This window comes from Cebus imitator, unplaced genomic scaffold, assembly GCF_001604975.1.
Source record: "Cebus imitator isolate Cc_AM_T3 unplaced genomic scaffold, Cebus_imitator-1.0 Scaffold18, whole genome shotgun sequence".
Classification (NCBI taxonomy): domain Eukaryota; kingdom Metazoa; phylum Chordata; class Mammalia; order Primates; family Cebidae; genus Cebus; species Cebus imitator.
The window spans coordinates 8,613,884-8,631,759 of record NW_016107333.1 but is presented as its reverse complement, the minus strand read 5'-3'; the positions used below and the strand labels follow the sequence as shown (position 1 = coordinate 8,631,759).

Below are 17,876 nucleotides of genomic sequence, written 5' to 3'. Positions count from 1 at the left end.
AGCACTCAACTCTCATGCAGCCTCTTGTGAAGCCTTTATTTCGTTAAATCAATGCTGCCCATTCATATGGACCTTTCTAACGTTTGCCTGATTTGTACAGGATAACATCTCTGGATCCAAATTGCTAACTCTATGCCTTGGAACATTGTATGACCCCAGGAACATATCATGAAATATTTACCAAACTGGATCTTTCTGTTTACACTGCGATGATAGAGTGTACATATTTTACTCCATCTTTGTCAACAGATGGAAATTTTTATTTTAAATATTTGCTCTGTGAACGGGAGTACAATAAATTTCATCACACTGGGAAAGCCAAAGTCCTCAAATTAGGGGAGCCCATTGTTACACCAACTTGACAGGCTGTTTTCTGAACATTTTTTTAAGACTGAAAAATAACTGTAGTTTCCAGCTGGGTGGAAATACAGATCTAAGAATTTGCTTAGCTAGAATCACAATGATGCAAAAATGTGGAACTGAGAAAAAAGCTGAAAAGGGATGCCAAAATTTGATAGATGTTTATTTGTTAGACGTGGCTTTTATTTCGGTGTTAGTGCAAGCAAGAAATAAAATGCATTTTCAAACAAATAGGAAGGTTGTTGAGTATCTAGCTGAGCCAAGCCTGTGTGGGGCAATTCAGAGGTGACCAAAGCAGTACCTCTCCCACCTCAGCATGCAAGGAATGTGCTCCTGCTGCACCTGTTGTAGGGGCTGGAGGGACTGAGAGGGGACGAGGGCATGACCTGTCCCTGCCATCAGGCAGGTACACAGCCTCCTGTGGAGTATGAGTTTATGAAGAGTCAATCCGGTGCTGAGAAAAAGCACTTAGAGGAGGGGCTTCTGTCCCAGTCCGGAGGTGTTGTCCTTGCTGTTTGAGACTGGACAGCTCTCAAGCCCTTCCTGGGTCTCTCTCTCTCCATCTGTGATAATACTAGCTCACTCTCACCAAGAGTGTAAAAGCGTTCCTATTTCTCCACATCAAAATGTGACACATATACACCACGGAATACTATGCAGCCATAAAAAGGGATGAGTTCATGTCCTTTGCAGGGACATGGATGAAGCTGGAAACCATTATTCTCAGCAAACTGACACCTTTTTATGGCTGCGTCGTATTCAGAGGGGGCCTGAATGTGAATGTGACAGCTATACACCGTCTTCCCACTTGCAGCCCCTCTCGGTCCTCCCCACGCTCTCTGCACCTCTCCATTTGATGCCATTCGTGATGTACAGATTCAAATATGTTGTTGACATTCCCCCAGAGCCTTCCAGGCAGGAATGTTTGCTTTGGAGGTATCGGATAGACATGGTAAGATCAAGGGCTTTCCATCAGCTTCCTAGCTGTCTATCACCCAGTGCCACGTCTCCCCCAGCAATGGGATCACTTGCCATTTATAGAGTCTGCCCTTCTACGGCGTCATCGGGAATGAACTGAGAGAGGCCAGAGTGTCTCGACAGCACACCAGAGAAATCCAGGTAGGTACAAGGCAATGACACCCTCCCTCCTGCCTTTTCATCAGATGCTGAACCCAACTAAAGCTTTTGATACAGGTTACCAGTTACAAATTGTGTTTGGTTCTAGCACAGAACATGAAAAGTAGTGGCTTCAATCATGATGAGAAGCCCAGAGTTAGGCTGGTGGAGCCTGCCACCTCCTTCCTCAGCTACGCCTAGGCTGTGGCTTTCGTCTTCCTGCTAGTAATATAACTACTGGGCTCCAGTCATCATGTCTTCTGTGTGATCAGGAAAAAGCAGGAGAGGAAACCAAGATCACGATCATGCACTTTGCAGCTGGGTCAGCCACACTAGAGAACTTTTTAAGAAGCCCCAACTTACAATTTCCATTTATATCTTATTGACCATGCCTGGTTGCAAAGAAGGTTGGGAAAGAAAATTTCTTTGTTAAGCACATTTCCTCCCTCAAAAATAAAAGGATTCTGTAAATAAAGAGGGAAGAATGGGCGTGTGCCCTCAGCTCTCCAAGCTTCCGTTTCCTGCTCTGTAAAGGAGGCATGTCAATATCTGTCTCATGGGATTGGGATGTTGTAAGGAATCGGGGCACTCCCTCAGCACCCAGCAGGAAAGATGCTCCCCGGTCACCCTCCTCCTTCAGACTGTCCATCTGTGAGTCTTCCAAGGGTACTCACTCTCAGAACCAGGGAATGATAAAGAGAAACTTTAACTTGCAAATCCAAAATTAACTTTCATTTAGTGGCACCAAGCTAAACAATTTTCAAAATGCTTGCTGAATTCTCCTAGTAACCTTTTTGAGTGAGATGCAGAGTAAAGTATATAAAACTATATAAAGTATATAAAAGGTGGGAGAGCCAGGTGCTAGTCACTAACTACAGCTGGCCTTAGGAAAACCTTAACCCTGACCCGAGACTCAGTGTCCCATCTGTAAAATGAGCATTGGGCCAGGTGCGATGCTTCACACCTGTAATCTCAGCACTTTGAGAGTCCGAGGTGGGTGGATCACAAGGTCAGGCATTCGAGACCAGCCTGGCCAACCTGGTGAAACCCCATCTCTACTAAAATACAGAAATTAGTTGGGCGTGGTGTTGCACATTTGTAATTCCAGCTCCTTGGGAGGCTGAGGCAGGAGAATCGCTTGAACCCAAGAGGCAGAGGTTGTAGTGAGCCGAGATCACGCCAGCCTGGGCAACAGAGGGAGACTCTGTCTCAAAAAAAAAAAAGGGTGTTGGGTGGGTAGGAATGAGTCCAAATGACTCCTTTGCTTCCCCCTCACCAATCTCCCTTAGCTCCATAGAAACCCTTTCAGAGTGACCCTGAAGCTGACTCTACTTACCTGGTAGCCGAAGGGTACTGCCCGAAGATGCTGAAGGTCTAGGCCCCCTCATCCTCTGTTGGCTTCTTGCCCTGTTGCCTACTCAATATTTGAATATTTGACCTGCCTGTGTGTTTCTTATATTGCATATGTTAATTTCTTGGCCTTTAGTCCCTTGGCCATTTTTTAAGCAGGAATCATAGGATTTCAAATTGTACCTGCTTAGTTACCCATGGATGTCCTTCTTCATTTTTACAGATTTCTCTTTTATAGTTGACTTTAGTTGGGAGGGTTAGTCTGATGCAGGATACTGTCGTGATCAAAACCAGAACTCTGCAGATGGAACTTGAGCTTAGATTTCACAAGGACTGTGCAACCACTCATTTGGGTTGAACACAGAGAATGCTTTCATACTTAAAAAACATCCCAGGCATGGTGACTCACGCCTGTAATCCCAGCACTTTGGGAGGCTGAAGCGGGTAGATTGCCTGAGCTCAGGAGTTCGCCACCAACCTAGGCAACACAGTGAAACCCCATCTCTCCTAAAATAAAAATTAAAAAAAAAATTAACCGGGTGTGGTGGTGGGTGCCTGTAATCCCAGCTAGTCGGGAGGCTGAGGCAGAATTGCTTGAACCGGGGAGGCGGAGGTTGGAGTGAGCCAAGATTGCGCCACTGCACTTCACACTTCAGCCTGGATGATAGAGCACAACTCTATCTAAAAAAAAACCAACAGATCTTCAGGACTAGTTATTCCCAGAAAATGCCTCATGGTTCATAATGTAATAGGTAAGTGCAGAAAAACACCTAAGGATATTCCTGCTGCCAGAATAAATGTCAGGTGAAAATCTTGATCATAATGACCATGATTCTCATGATCATAAAGATGCATCAACACAGTAGTGACTGTTTGTGGAGCACTTACAATGTGCAAGGTGCTGTGCTAAGTGCTTACCACAAAGGCAAGAGGAAGGTGTGAGTCTGTATCCTTTGCATTTTCCAGATGAGGAAAGCAAGGCGCCAGGAGTCTGGGTTGCCTAAGGTATCCAGCAAGTAGATGGCAGAGCTGAGATTCCATCCCAGGTCTGTCTGCTCTGAAGCCAGGACATATCATTACCACCATTTCGCTGTAAAATGAGGGTAGTGTATCCTGCATGACATTGTGTGGTGAAGCGACTTGCCCTAAATCCCAGAATCCCACAGCTGGCAGCAGGTGGGGGACTTCAGAGACCATCGTCATAACTCTAATGCTGTGCAGCCTCTTGCAGCAGCTGTGGGCAGCCCTGCTGGGGAAGACCGTGTCCCTGAAAAAAAAAAACTGTGTCCAGATTTTGGGCCTAAATACAGGTTGTGTGGCCTTGGGCAAGTGACTTCATCTCTTGGACCCTCCGTTTCTTGCTCTAAACTATGAGGAAAAGCATGTCCTTCTCTAAGCCTCAGTAGACCCATCTGTAAAATGGACGTAGGTGAATGGATCCACATGAGTTCTATGGCCACCTCAGACATAAGCTCTGGGAAGACCCTCTCAGAAAGTGTCCTTGCAACTGACCTCTTTGCCCTAATCCCCCACAGGGATCTGACCCAAGATGCTGAATATCTCCAGCCTCTTCATTCTCTGTGGGTTGCTTGCCTCATCCTCTGCCCAGGAGGTCCTGCCTGGAGTTTCTTCCCAGCTCCTTAACGGTGAGACTATACTACCTTGGGTCATGCAGTACCCTGAGCCAATGCCAGTTAAGTTCTCTTTAGCATAGTGCCTGGGACACAATTAACACCGTTAATTGTTGGCTGTCCTGACTGCAATATCATTTAATCCTCATTTCCTGAGAGCCCCTTCTCTCCCATCTCCTTGCTGTGCTTTATCTATCAAGACCCACCATCAAAGCACCCAGCTCTGCAAGGACTGGTCCCTGTCCCAACCTTTGCACCTGCTGTTCCCTCTTCCTACCTGTCAACATGGCTGCGTCCCTTCCTTCAGACCTCTGCTCAAATGCCACCTTTACAGAAAGCCCTTCCTTGACCTCCCTGCATAAATTAATCCCCCACCCTGCCTTTTATTTTATCCTCATAGGCTGAACTGATATTCAGTGGCACGGTCATAGTGGTTAAAACATTGAAATTTGGGGTATACTATTTGGGAAATGTTTCCTGCTCAGAGAATCTCCAGGTTCCCCCCATTACCCCAAACCACCCCAGCTTCACCCCCAGAATTCTAACTTCCCCATGAACGAAACAACTACGGAGTTAACATCTGGCACAGCCCAGGGAGCCCAGGACTGGCTCCAGAGCTGTGGCTGCTGTCCTTCCTGATTGGCCAGTGCCCCTGCTGAGCTCTTTGCTAAATACTTTGAAACTAACCCCTTCACAGCACTTGTTTACACCTGAATTCTGCCTGTCCCTTTATTGTCCGCTTTTTCATCTGTCTCTCCTCAGCCCCATGAGAATGCCAGCTCCATCAGGGTGGTGCCCAGGGTGGTGAACAGACTGGGTACATGGCCTGGGTGCATGGTAGGCCCCTGTGAATATTCGCTGGATGATTATGTCTGGAATGAACTTGGCCCAGAGCCCAGAAAGCCAGAAATAGCTGAATGACAAGTCAGAGCCACATATATAGGACATGCTTAGAGGTCAAGGTTGTGTCTGAGGATCTTTAGCATCTGAATGTCTGCGTGGGTTTGGGGGTGGGGCATTCTTTACAGATTTAACTCAAGGACTCCTCAGGGCAGACTTTCTTCCCAGCCTGCAGACAATTGGCCTCCAGAAATCATTGAGTAGTGCCTTCGACGGTATATCAGGCCTCCTGGGCATCTTGGGGACTCCACTCACCAATGAGATCGGCACTGTTAGGTGAGTGGCCTCTGATCACCAACCGCCCCTAGTCCAGGCTGTCCTGGTTTGTTGGATTGCTAGAGCTCTCCCCACATTTCCTGACCTGGTAGAGGCCCTTCCCTTGCAAAGAGCCCATCCAGCTCTGATGGCCTGAGATCCCCTGGTTGAGAGAAACTCCCACTGAGGGGGGAGGCAGGAGGCTCAGGCAGGGGACAAAGACACAGGGGTTCAGTCCCCTTGTCTGGGAAGAGGATGGCTGCTCACCAGCTGTAAGCATCTCCAATCTCCCCCCTTCTCTGAGCCTCAATATCTGCCATGCTCAATGGGGAATAATTACATCTATCCTCATGGGGCTGCTGTGAGCATTAAATGAAATAATAAGTGTAAAATGTTTTCACAGCTCCCTGTCCTCAGTAAGTGTCCAATCACAGGTAATAAACAACGACAAGAATATGGTCATCATAATACTAGATGATGCTGGTTTTAGGGTTAGACTGGCCACTGCAGTGTAGAAGACCTGGGTCCCTTGTCTCACATGCATCTTAAACTCAACAAGTCCAAAAACTCATCTGATGACTCCCACCCTCATCCCCTGCCCAGCCCATCTCACCTAATGATGACTCCAACCACCCAGTTGCTCTGGCCAAAAATTGTGATGTCCTCCCTGGCTCCTCTGTCTCCCTTGTACCTGCTTTCAGCCTGTCGCCAAACCATCCTGCCTTCAAATCATACCCAGGCAGCATCTCACTTCTTTTTTATTTTTATTTTATTCTTTTTTTTGAGACAGAGTCTTGCTCTGTCACCAGGCTGGAGTGCAATGGCATGATCTTGGCTCACTGCAACCTCTGCCTCCTGGGTTCAAGTGATTCCCCTGCCTCAGCCTGTACTCTCTCCCTTAGCTGGGACTGCAGGCATGCACCACCATGCCCAGCTAATTTTTTGTATTTTAGTAGAGACAGGGTTTCACCATGTTGGCCAGGATGGTTGCGATCTCCTGACCTCGTGATCCGCCTGCCTCGGCCTCCCAAAGTGCTGGGATTACAGGCTTGAGCCACCGCGCCCGGCCCTCACCACTTTTTTTCCACCTCCAACTATCCGAGCCATCATCTCCTCCCTTGACTTATAGCCCCAGTTTCCCCCATTTCCACCCACCAGCCCTCATCTCCTCCCTTGTGTTCTGCCAGTATCCAGAAAAAATCTAAGAAGTGGAGCCAACCCTGTAACTCCCTTGTCCAAACCCTCCAATGTCTTCTCTTAGCCCTCAGAACCAAACCCAGAGTTCTTACCACTGGCCCTCAAGGCTCCATGCAATCCGGCCCTGACTACCTCTCCCACCTCTTTTGCTGTTCTCACCTCACTCACTGCCTGCCTGCCAGCCACTCACAGCCTGTTGCTGTTCCTCAAACACACCAGCCACATTTCAGCCTCAGGCCCTTTGCACTTGCTCTGTCTTCTTTATTACTTTTAATATTATTATTAGTTTGAAATAGGGTCTCAGTCTGTCTCCCAGGCTGGAGTTCAGTGAGTGGTGCGACCACAGCTCACTGCAGCCTCAACCTCCTGGGCTCAAGCCATCCTCCTACCTCAGCCTCCTGAGTAGCTGGGACCACAGACACGTGCCACCGGGCCCAGCTAATTTTTTGTTTGTTTGGTTGATTTTTTGTTTTCCTTTGTTTTGTTTCTGAGACAGGGTCTTGCTCTGTCACCCAGGCTGGAGTGCAGTGGCACAATCATGGCTCACTGCAGCCTTGACTTCTCAGGCTCAGTTGATCCTCCTGCCTTGGCCTCCGAAAGTGCTGGGATTACAAGCGTGAGCCACAGCAACCAGCCTTTCTCTCTTAAGCCTGTCCCTTTCTTCTCCTATCTGCATAACTCATTCTCACTTCATTCATGACTCTGCCCAAACATCACCTCCTATGATAAACCTTCCCTGACTACCCTGTCTAAAATTCCACTCTTCCCAATATTACCTTCCATCTTCCTGATCCCGTAGGGCCTTCTCTTCACTGTGCCTATCACTTTCTGTAGTATTCATTTACTGGATTTATGCTTTTACACATACATACCTTCCCCAAGCATCTACTATGTATGGCTTTCAGTCTTACTCATTAATTCCAGCCTGCTTGGTGCTGGCCAAAGTGCTGAACGTGATTATTCTGAGATACATTAAGGTAAGAGCTTCTTTTTGCTCAGGGATGTATTCCCAGTGCTTGTAACACATAGCAGCTGTGCAATAGACTACCTGGTTGATGAAAGAGTAGCCATCTTTGCATGTATCCAGCTTCTTCTCTGCAAGGGGCCTGCCACTGCACAAAGTGAGGTCCACCTGCAGCAGAAGCCACAGCCTCCCTGTGTTGTGTTGTTTCTTCACCCAGGATACAGGTGAAAAATCCTCAACTCCTCCAAGTCTCCATTGAGAGCACCCCTCAAAGAAATGAGGCCACTGTACGAATACCATTCACATCTGAGTTGATTGTGCAGTAAGTAACACCTCTGAGTCCCGCAGGCCCCATTGGCTTTTGCACAGGAATGGGGAGATGTGGGAAGGAGCCCTAAGCAAAAGTCTCAGCAACAGACACGCTGTGTGGTTAGAGCAAAACATCCACCCTCTCTGGGCCTAAGTCGCCCCATGTGTAGAATGAGGAGCCTGTAGAATACTTCAGTGCTCCCAGCTTGGGGCCCCTCTGGGGAAAGCAGGAATGTTGAGCTGATTTCCTCTCCCTACCTCCTCCAGACAGCTCCCACCTTCATGCATTTGGACTTCATGAGTCCACTTAGTTCTGATTGAATGTAACTGAAGACACGAACACAGAAACACCTCTGGACCCCAATTCCTTGGCACCATTGCCTAGAGATCACCCCAGGGGCTACGTCTGGCCCACTGATATATTTTGTCTGCTTTGTATGGTGCATCTGCAGAGGCCAGGCATGCTCCAGTTCACCACAGCCTTTTCCACTCCCTGTGAAATTAACTGCCCGTCTACTTCATTCATTTCCATTTCAAGCCTGGCCGTCAAGGCAATGGAGTCTGAGACCTCTAGAAGAGGACTTCCTGAGGTCGGGTGCAGTTTCTCAGTTTTGATAAGATGCCAAACTTGGAATCAACATTTTCCTTCCTAACTGTCCCCAGAGCCAGAGGTAGCAGGTATTAGTTAGACTCCTGGAGTGCAGAACCCTCTGACTTAGCCACTGGCTGGATGCGTGATTTGAAGAAAGCCATTCTCATTCTCCAGCGCTGAATGGCCTCTTACGAAAAATGAGAAAATGACCTTAATAGGCTGGTTTTGAAGATTCTGTGGCAACATGGGGAACCCTAGTTCTAGAAGCAAACAAGAATGTAGTAAGCTCTGAGCTTCTCTCCCACCTGCCTTCCCTCTTCCTTCCCACAGGCTCCTGACCATGAAGCCCTTCACAGCTAATATTCAGTCAGATATAAAAGTCCAGATTCGTTTGGAGAAGAATTTAGGTGGCAGATATGAACTTGCCTTTGGGAACTGCAGGCTCCTGCCTGAAGCTGTGTGGGTCCAAACTGGAGTCCCGTGAGTTCTTGATCTCTTTTCCTCTGTGTCCAGCTGGTTATGATGATGCCTCTAGTGAGGTTTCACCTGAAAGATATTACCAGAAAAACAATACCCTACAAAATTAGGCTTTGGTGTGTATGGGGATGTGTGTATAATAAATAGAACTTTATGTGCCTTTAAAATTTTGTTTTTTACAAAAGTAATAATTCTATCTACATGAAAAAGAGACTTACCAAATAGTGCTGAGGAAAAAACCAGGATTGCTTGGCCATTTGTTGATAGTTAGGTTATTTCTAAACTTTTTGGGCCTAGCAAGATGGCTTATGCCTATAATCTCGGCACTTTAGGAGGCTGAGGCAGGCGGATCGCTTGAGCCCAGGAGTTCATGACCAGCCTGGGCAACATGGCAAAACCCTGTCTATACAAAAATTAGCCAGGTGTGGTGGTGGGTGCCTGTAGTCCCAGCTACTAGGGAGGCTGAGGTGGGAGGCTCACTGGAGCCCAGGAGGTTGAGGCTGCAGTGAGCCATAAGTGTGCCACTGTACTCTAGCCGGCGCAACAATCAAGACCCTGTCTCAAAAAAGTAAATTAATTTAAAAAATAAACATTTTGGGCCAGGTGCAGTGGCTCATGCCTATAATACCAGCACTTTCGGAGGCTGAGGCAGGTGGATCACGAGGTCAGGAGTTCGAGACCACTCTGGCCAATATGGTGAAACCCCATCTCTACTAAAACTACAAAAAAACTGCTGGGTGTGGTGGCATGCACCTGTAGTGCCAGCTGCTCAGATGACTGAGGTAGGAGAATTACTTGAACCAGGAGGCAGATGTTGCAGTGAGCCAAGATCGTGCCACTGCACTCCAGCCTGGGTGACAGAGCAAGACTTCATCTCAAAACAAACAAACAAACAAACATTTTGCTATCATAAATAACTGAACATTTTGATACAGGAAACTTTTCCAAAAACAGAATTATTTTCTTATTGTAGATTTTTAAGATTATTCCAAAAGTATACACATTTCTACAACTTCTAAGTTTTAAGGTATTGCCAAACTGCTCACCAAATGCCTTACCAATGGAGCTGAACCAGGTGGCATGTCTGTAGCTGACATTGCTCAGTTTTGTCCTATACACAATCAATCCCAATTATTCTCTTTTTCACAATTTTTTTATACATACATACCTTCCCCACGCATCTGCTATAGATGGCTTTCAGTCTTATCCGCTCATTTATTTCAGCCTGCTTCATGCTGGGAAAAGTGCTGAATATGATTATTCCGAGGCACATTAGGACAAGATCTTCTCTTCTCTTGGAGGAAAATCTCTTGGAGGAAAAATGCTATTATTTTCATTACCTTGACTGCCAGTAGGAAGGCATTTCACAATTTCCTAGTCTCTGACATTTCCTCTTCGGAGAAACTATCTTCAGAGATTTTGCCCTTTTATTCACTAGAGTTTGGTGTTTACTTCTAAATTTATAATCTCTTTTTAAAATACTTATTTTTTAAGTTTTTTTTTTTTTTTTTTTTTTTTTTATTTTTTTTTTATTTTTTTTTTTGTTACGCGGTCTCACTCAGTAGCCCAGGCTGAAGTGCAGTGGTGGTACAGTCTCAGCTCACTGCAAGCCGTCCTCCCGTCTAGGCCTCCTGAGTAGCTGAGACTCAGGTGCAGACCATCATCCCTCGCTACTTTTTGTGTTTTTTGTAGAAATAGAGTTTCATTATGTCTCCCAGGCTGGTCTCAAACACCTGCCTCATACTCTCAGAGTGCTGGGATTATGGGCATGAGCCACCATACACAGCCCTTTTTAAATTTTTTTTTTTTTTAATTAAAGGTGATATCTACATTTAGCTGAATCCAGTGGTCATCACCAGTCCATTTTCTATCCTGTCTTCTTCTTTCATGAATTCTCTATTTTGATTCATCTCCATTGCTCACTGTTTCAGAAAATATCTGGGTGTGGAATGCTTTCTGCATCCTTGCACACCTGGTCCTGTCCCCCTGACATACTCAGACATAAGCGAGAAACAGGCCAGATTCATAGCCCATTTCCACTTCTGAAACCTCTGCAAATGCTTCTCTCTCTCTCGTGATGTGCTAAAGAAAACAAGTCCCTCCTTTGTGGGGAATCTGAGACCTCAGGCTGGAAGCAGTAGATCACAGCTGATTTCTATGCAAACTCTTCAAGAAATAAAGACATAAACTCTTTGCCTGAGAATAAGACAGATTTACCCTCACATGTTAAGGAATAGGGACTGAGTCAGGAACACAGTATACAAGGGCGCTTTTATGCTATTTCCTGCTTCTTTCTCCTTTCTAAAGAACGATATTATACTGTTCCTTCCATGAAGGCATTGGCCCTCTGGCAGAGGAGATAAGTCCTACTGTAGCATCAGATAAGCAGAGAAATGCGAAAGTGAGCAGGAAGGAGAGAACTCAGAATTGGCCAGGATGGTCAGGAAGAGCTTTCTGGAGGAAACCAGTTGGCTGGGCCTACAAGGGGCTAGAATTTGAAGAAGGCATTTCCAGAGAGAGATGCAAAATAGTCACAGAGAAGATAATGGTGGGTAACAATGATAAGGGCAAGGTGACTTAAATTGGAAGATTAATTTTAAGGAGCCCTGGAGTGTGGATTGGAGCAGTAGGATCCAGCTGGCTGATGGAATGTCATGGAAACAAGGAGCAGGCTTGAAGACGTTCACGGTCATTGAGCAAAGAAGGGATGTGGAGAAAGGAGGGTCTGAGGGAAGTTAATCTGTTGGCATATTTTCTGCATCTTCATTTAGACTCGCCCCAGCAGCAAAACTTGTTGTGGAAAACATAGAGAGAAACCTGAAAAACATAGTAGCCCATGATCTGGGACGAAAAGTAAGTATGCAAACCCAGATTACTTCAGTTTTTGAGCTGAGCCTCAGAGCATGAGGTGTTGGATCTTCTTAATGAAGCGGGAGGAACTCTTTCAGGAAGGAGGGTTAGGGAGAGATGGAGTGGCATCTGTTAAGCTCCCATTCTGCAGTCGGGCGCTGGTGAAATATTTTACAGACATTGTTCAATTCTTCAGGACAAAACTAGCACCCGTGTGACCAGAGGTGAGTTGATAAATCTCTCCAAAACTCAGTTCCCTTATCTGTAAAACAGGAATAAGTCATCACAAAATTAACATTCACTAAGCATGCAAACACTGTGCTGAGTATCTGAAATGAATTTTCTTATCTCATCCCCCAAACAATCTCATGCTCCAGGTAACAGTATCATCTTCATTTTCCAGATTTAAGAAAACGTTCCAGAAACGGCCAATGACTTACTCAAGTCATACAGCTGCCAAGTGGCTAAGCTGACTTGTGACCCTAGGGCAGTCTGTCCCCAAACCCATCCACCTGGTTGTCCCCAGAATGGGTTGACTGAGGAGAGCTTGGCTGGGTCACTCCCATTGAGGCTTCATTGGTGGAGCCCTCCTCCTGACTCTTGCCTATTTCCTTGTGTTTCAGGTGTGTCCTGTGATTAACAAATGGCTCTACAACCTGGATCAGCATGTGGTTAAGGAGCTGATTAGTAAGTGCTGGAGGTGGGAAGGGACAGGAACATTCCAGAAGAAAGCTCAGACCCCTCCCTCACCCTTTGTATCTCATTTCCCCTTACCTCACCCTGGCACTTCTCCTGGACCAAAAATCTCTTTCCTGCTGAAGTAGAATGGTCCCTAATAATAACAACCTCGATAAACTCAGCTGACATTTACTGAGGGAGCCTGGTGTGCCAAGGCCAACATGAAGCACTGTGCCTGCAGTAGTGATTGAATGCTCACCTTTAGCTAAGGACATCCTGATTTGAATTCTATTCTTCTCCCCAAAGCCTAGAGCAGCTGAGATATGAATAGAAGCCCTTTATCCTCCTCTAAAATTGTATGATGTTGAATGATGGGTAGAAAATTGATCTGGTTTCAGCCCAGACAAAGACTGCTTCCTTTCAGTAGTCTCTACCTCAAGCATCCAAAGTTTTCATATCTGCCAGAACTCAAAGCAAAAAAATGCAAGATTGAATCTCAGCAGCTCAGGCCCCCCAGAAGGACTCCAAACCTCCCCCACCAAAAAAAACAAAAAACAGAAAAAGCAAAAAAAACCTGCAGAATTGAAAGGTGTACGCCTTCATTCACTAAATATTCACTAGTCCTGCCAAGTGCTAGATGCCTGAGTTTCTAAATTTCCCTCGAGTGGCTCTTCTGACCTCAGCTTATAAACCTCCATTGACTGGGAGCTCACTACTTTTTTTTTTTTTTTTTTTTGAGATGGAGTGTTGCTCTGTTGCCCAGGGTGGAGTGCAGTGGTGCGATCTTGGCTCACTGCAACCTCTGCCACCAGAGATCAAGCAATTCTTCTACCTCAGCCTCCCAAGTAGCTGGGATTACAGGCATGCATCACTACACCCAGCGAATTTTGTATTTTTAGTAGAGATGAGATTTCACTGTGTTGGCCAGGCTGGTCTTGCACTCCTGACCTCTAGTGATCTGCCCATCTCAGCCTCTCAAATGGCTGGGATTACAGACATGAGCCACCCACGGCATCCCACCAGAACCCACTACCTATGAGGTAGAAAGCTTGAGGCAACTAATCTGGATGAGCCTAAAAGCTCCCAAAGCTTGTGTTCCCAGGTCCACTCAAATGAATGGGACAGCTCAACCAACACCTTCACTCTGCTATTGGGCCATCACTTCAGAGAGATGAGCAGGTGAATGGAGACTCCTACTGCAATGGTGGCAGCTTCCTCCACTGTCTCATTCCAATGTAGGAGCTCTTGAGTGATTAACTTAGGAGGAAGTGGTTGTTCCTAATCTATAGATAAGAAAACCAAGATCCAAGAACTTTAAGCAGTTTATCCAAAATTATTTGGTAAAAAATAATAACAATAAAAGCTAAGTGTATATTAAGTGCTTTACTATGTGCCAGGCTCTTTGTGGACTTTACATGTAACTTGATCAGTCCACACAACTCTATGAGCTAGGTATTATCACTATCTGCATTTTAAAGATGAGGAAACAGAAACAAAGGAAGATAAAAATGTTTGCCCATATTTCCATGGAAGAAAGTGTCGGCACCAGAGTAAACCCCCATTCTCCAGCTACAGAGTACACACTGGTAGTCACTGTACTGCATGGATAAGAACTCTCAGTGAAGTCATCCAAGACAGCCAGTGGAAAATCAGAGCTTCACTTCAGACAAAGCCTTCAGACAGAAGGCTCCACTCCTTGGGCTCATTCCCCATCCCCATTCTGCTCCCAGTGCTGCTCCAAGGGGGAAACCTCCCTGGCCTTTCTGATCCTCCTCCACCCCCACTGTCTGAGGTATCTGTTTTACATTCTAGATCTGGTCCTGCTGCAGGAAAAGTACCAAGTCACTATCTAAATGTCCCCAAAGTGAAGGAGCTATGTGTGTACCAATCCGGTGAGCAATCAGAGCATATTTCCATTCCTTAGTGATGATCTTTGGGCTTTAGGATCATTATAAGTGTGGTACTCATTCATTTGTTAAATTTCAGTTAAGCCTCTACTATATGCTAGACTCCACTCTACATGTTAGGAATGCAGCAGTGAATGAGATGGACAAGGAATCTGATTTCCTGGAGCTTGCATTCTAGTTGGCAATACTAACAGTGAACAACGAAATAAACATATAATCAACTAAATTCCAGAGGATGATGGGTATTCAGAAGAAAACAAAGCAAGAGGATATGAGCAAACGTAACCGGGGTGGGGACGCAGAGAGAGACATCAAATTAATATAGTCAGACTCTAATATAGAGGCTGTTTAGGAAGCAGACTTTTCGGCTGAGCCCTGAATGATAAGGCAGAAGGAGCTGCGCCAAGACCCAGGAGAAAAGTATCACAAGCAAGAGGATGAACCTGTGCAAAGTCCCTGAGGCAGGAATGAATGAGCTTGCCTTTTCGAAGTAAAGAAAGGAGGCCGATGTGGGCTGGAGTGTGTAGGGAGCTCAGTTTTAAGAGACATCTTTACAAGAGTGATATTTGGCAGAGAAAAGGAAGGGAGTATCTCTAAAAGGAGATGTCATTGTTCATTCGTTTATCATGTATGTATTTGCAGCTCTTTGGTGCTGAATACACTCTGCTCAGGTGCCACCATCTCAAGTCTCTCAAAAATGGCACATCCACCACTCTCTACCCTGCTTTATTTTCCTTCATAATGCTAATTATTATCTAACTTCCTACTCTATTATCTGTATCTTTTCTCTCCCTCTCCAAAAGAGTGTAGATCTCATGAAGTCAGGGACTTCATCTTATTCCCTGTTTTATTCCAAGATCCAGGATCACAAAAATGAATCACACATGGCCCCTGACCTGAAAAGCCCCAGCCTAGCATGAGAGAAAACAAATAATTAGGCAATTTCATGTTAGCTGAGGTTCTATGGAAGTAGAGAGGCAAGACCCAGTAGCCTTGCCAGGGGACTTCCAGGAGTCTTTGCAAAAGAGGCAAGATTTAAACTGGGCACTGAAAAATGATAGACTCTTTTTGTGGGAAAAGACACTATAAGCAGAGGATACAGGATGTGCAAGTACACAGAAGTAGGAAAGGGTCCGATGCTCTGGGCAATGGGGGGGAGCTCTGGGTGGCTGCTCATAGGAGTCATGGGGGATAGAGGTATCCTCCTCTGAGGAGTAAGGATAAGCTTGTAATAAGCTGTGTGGTACACGTGCTTCGTGAGAACAAGGTAATATATGATGAATTGAGTATAGTCCATGACAGGGGGCATAAAAAGTTAAGTGGCCAATGCCATAATGTAATCTACATCCTTGAGTTGATTAGCCTAGTTATTATGTAATACTCTAAACCAATGCTGTCCAGTAGAAATATAACAGAAGACACACATGTAAGTTTGAATTTTCTAGCAAAGCCATCTTAAAGGGAAAAAGAAACAGGTGTTATTCACCATACTAGTTTTGTATTTACCCACCGTATCCAAATATTATTATTTTAACATGGAATCATTGTAAAAGTAATAAAACACTTTACATGCAAGGTTTGCACTAAGTCTTTGGTCTGAGGTGTATTTTATACTTAACAGCACATTTCAGTGTGGACTAACTGCATTTCAAATGCTGATATCCATGCATGACTAGCAGCTACCATGTTGGACGGTGCAGCTCTCTCTAAGCTAATTAGCTGGCAGTTGCAAAACGCTGAAAGGTCTAGGGCATCTCATGTATTCCTGCCAAGATATCTAAGCTGCCACTTAGCACAGAAGTCCCAAATGTGTGACACCCATATTATATGCAGCTCACAGGCATATTTGGTTTTGCTTATAAAGTGTTTTATAAATGTGACTGAGTTGCCAATATTAAAGTAATTAATATGTCTTTTGATTAACTAGGGCACCTGGCGATATTTTGCATTATTATTGTTCTGTGAAGTAGGCGCAGGCGAAGAGGCAGAGCCACCTTAATTGATGAGAGGAAGTCCAGGGAAACAATGAGAAAACGTTATCCAGATAGAGGCAGTGGTTAGGTGTCCCCACAGGAATAGACTTCAGCACCGTGGACAGCAGTCACACTAGGGATAGTGCAGGAGTGGGAAAGGCTGTCAGTTCTGACCCACAGAAAGGGTGTGAAATTTACTAATACCTGGATTATCTCACACAGAATCAGCTCCTGCATCCTAGTCTCCTCCATGGAATGTCCTCCACACTCCAGGCCCCCACCTGCGTAGATCGTGTTGATTATTCAGCTGATGCCTGGAATTGCATGACCCTCCCTGGACCCAAAGATCCCTTACTACTCCTGGCATGGAGGTTATTTCCCTGTGCATCCTCACCAGAACCCACGTGCTGATTCCCTGTGATCTTCCCGCAATAAATTTTAGCAGCTCTAATTTGCAAACTGTCCAGCTTCCACAGGACCATGTGGATGGGGGCAACAGTAGCCAGAGGTGGTGGCGGGTCTGGTCATGATAACAAAAGTCTGGAAAGCAGGGGGGGATACTTGGGTTAATTTATCCATTATCTCATGAACTTATGAACACTCTGGAATGATGTTTCCCAAAGTAAAGCTAATTAAAATTTTAAAAAGGCTTCCCGTCTTGTCTGGGATGTTTTCTGAACTGATTTTGTGACCTTAGGTGGCTCCATCCTCGGCCACAGTCTCCTCACTGTGCAGTGAGAGTTTTGGTCTCATCTTACCAGTCCCATCAGGCAAGAACAGCCTACAAAGTTGTGGTTCATGAAAGAAATCTTATCCTGGCCCTGGTAACCCCATTTTTCTTCACTGTATCACCAAACTTCTCAAAAGATACACTACTATTCACTGCCTCTCCTTCCTCACCTTCATCCACTGCTCGCTTTTTTTTAAGATGAAGTTTTGCTCTGTCACCCAGGCTGTAGTGCAGTAGTGTGATTTCAGTTCACTGCAACCTCTGCCTCGTGGGTTCAAGAGATTCTCCTGCCTCAGCCTCCTGAGTAGCTCAGACTACAGGTGTGTGCCACCATGCCATCAGATTCAGGAATCTGCAGCCAATTTTTGTATTTTTAGTAGAGATGGAGTTTCACCATGTTGGTCAGCCTGGTCTTGAACTCTTGGACTCAAGTGATCCACCCATCTCAGCCTCCTAAATTGCTGGGATTGCGGGCATGAGCCACTGCACCCGGCCATCATTTTTTTTTTTTTTAACAATCTGGCTTCCTCCTCCAAAATATTATTCTAATTTAATTATAATGATAAACCTAGGAATTAACTGTTGTT

The 17,876-nt window shown here is 45.6% G+C and overlaps 1 protein-coding gene across 1 annotated transcript; it reads left to right on the top strand.

The window, feature by feature from the left end:
* Window positions 1-1,442: 1,442 nt before the first annotated feature.
* Window positions 1,443-17,208, top strand: LOC108291320 (putative BPIFA4P protein). The gene is made up of 9 exons (XM_017511635.1): window positions 1,443-1,479; window positions 4,362-4,472; window positions 5,486-5,633; window positions 7,991-8,095; window positions 9,005-9,154; window positions 11,923-12,004; window positions 12,625-12,688; window positions 14,492-14,571; window positions 16,782-17,208. The coding sequence occupies exons 2-8, from the start codon at window positions 4,376-4,378 to the stop codon at window positions 14,530-14,532; spliced, it is 687 nt and encodes a 228-aa protein (XP_017367124.1). The 5' UTR covers window positions 1,443-1,479; window positions 4,362-4,375; the 3' UTR covers window positions 14,533-14,571; window positions 16,782-17,208.
* The last annotated feature ends 668 nt before the right edge of the window (window positions 17,209-17,876 follow it).

Excerpts from the sequence above, each read along its gene's own strand:
- LOC108291320 (XM_017511635.1), top strand. The coding sequence starts at position 4,376 with ATGCTGAATATCTCCAGCCTCTTCATTCTCTGTGGGTTGCTTGCCTCA. Across the intron at positions 5,634-7,990 it reads AATGAGATCGGCACTGTTAG|GATACAGGTGAAAAATCCTC; the intron begins GTGAGTGGCCTC and ends TTCTTCACCCAG. Across the intron at positions 12,689-14,491 it reads TGTGGTTAAGGAGCTGATTA|ATCTGGTCCTGCTGCAGGAA; the intron begins GTAAGTGCTGGA and ends TTTACATTCTAG.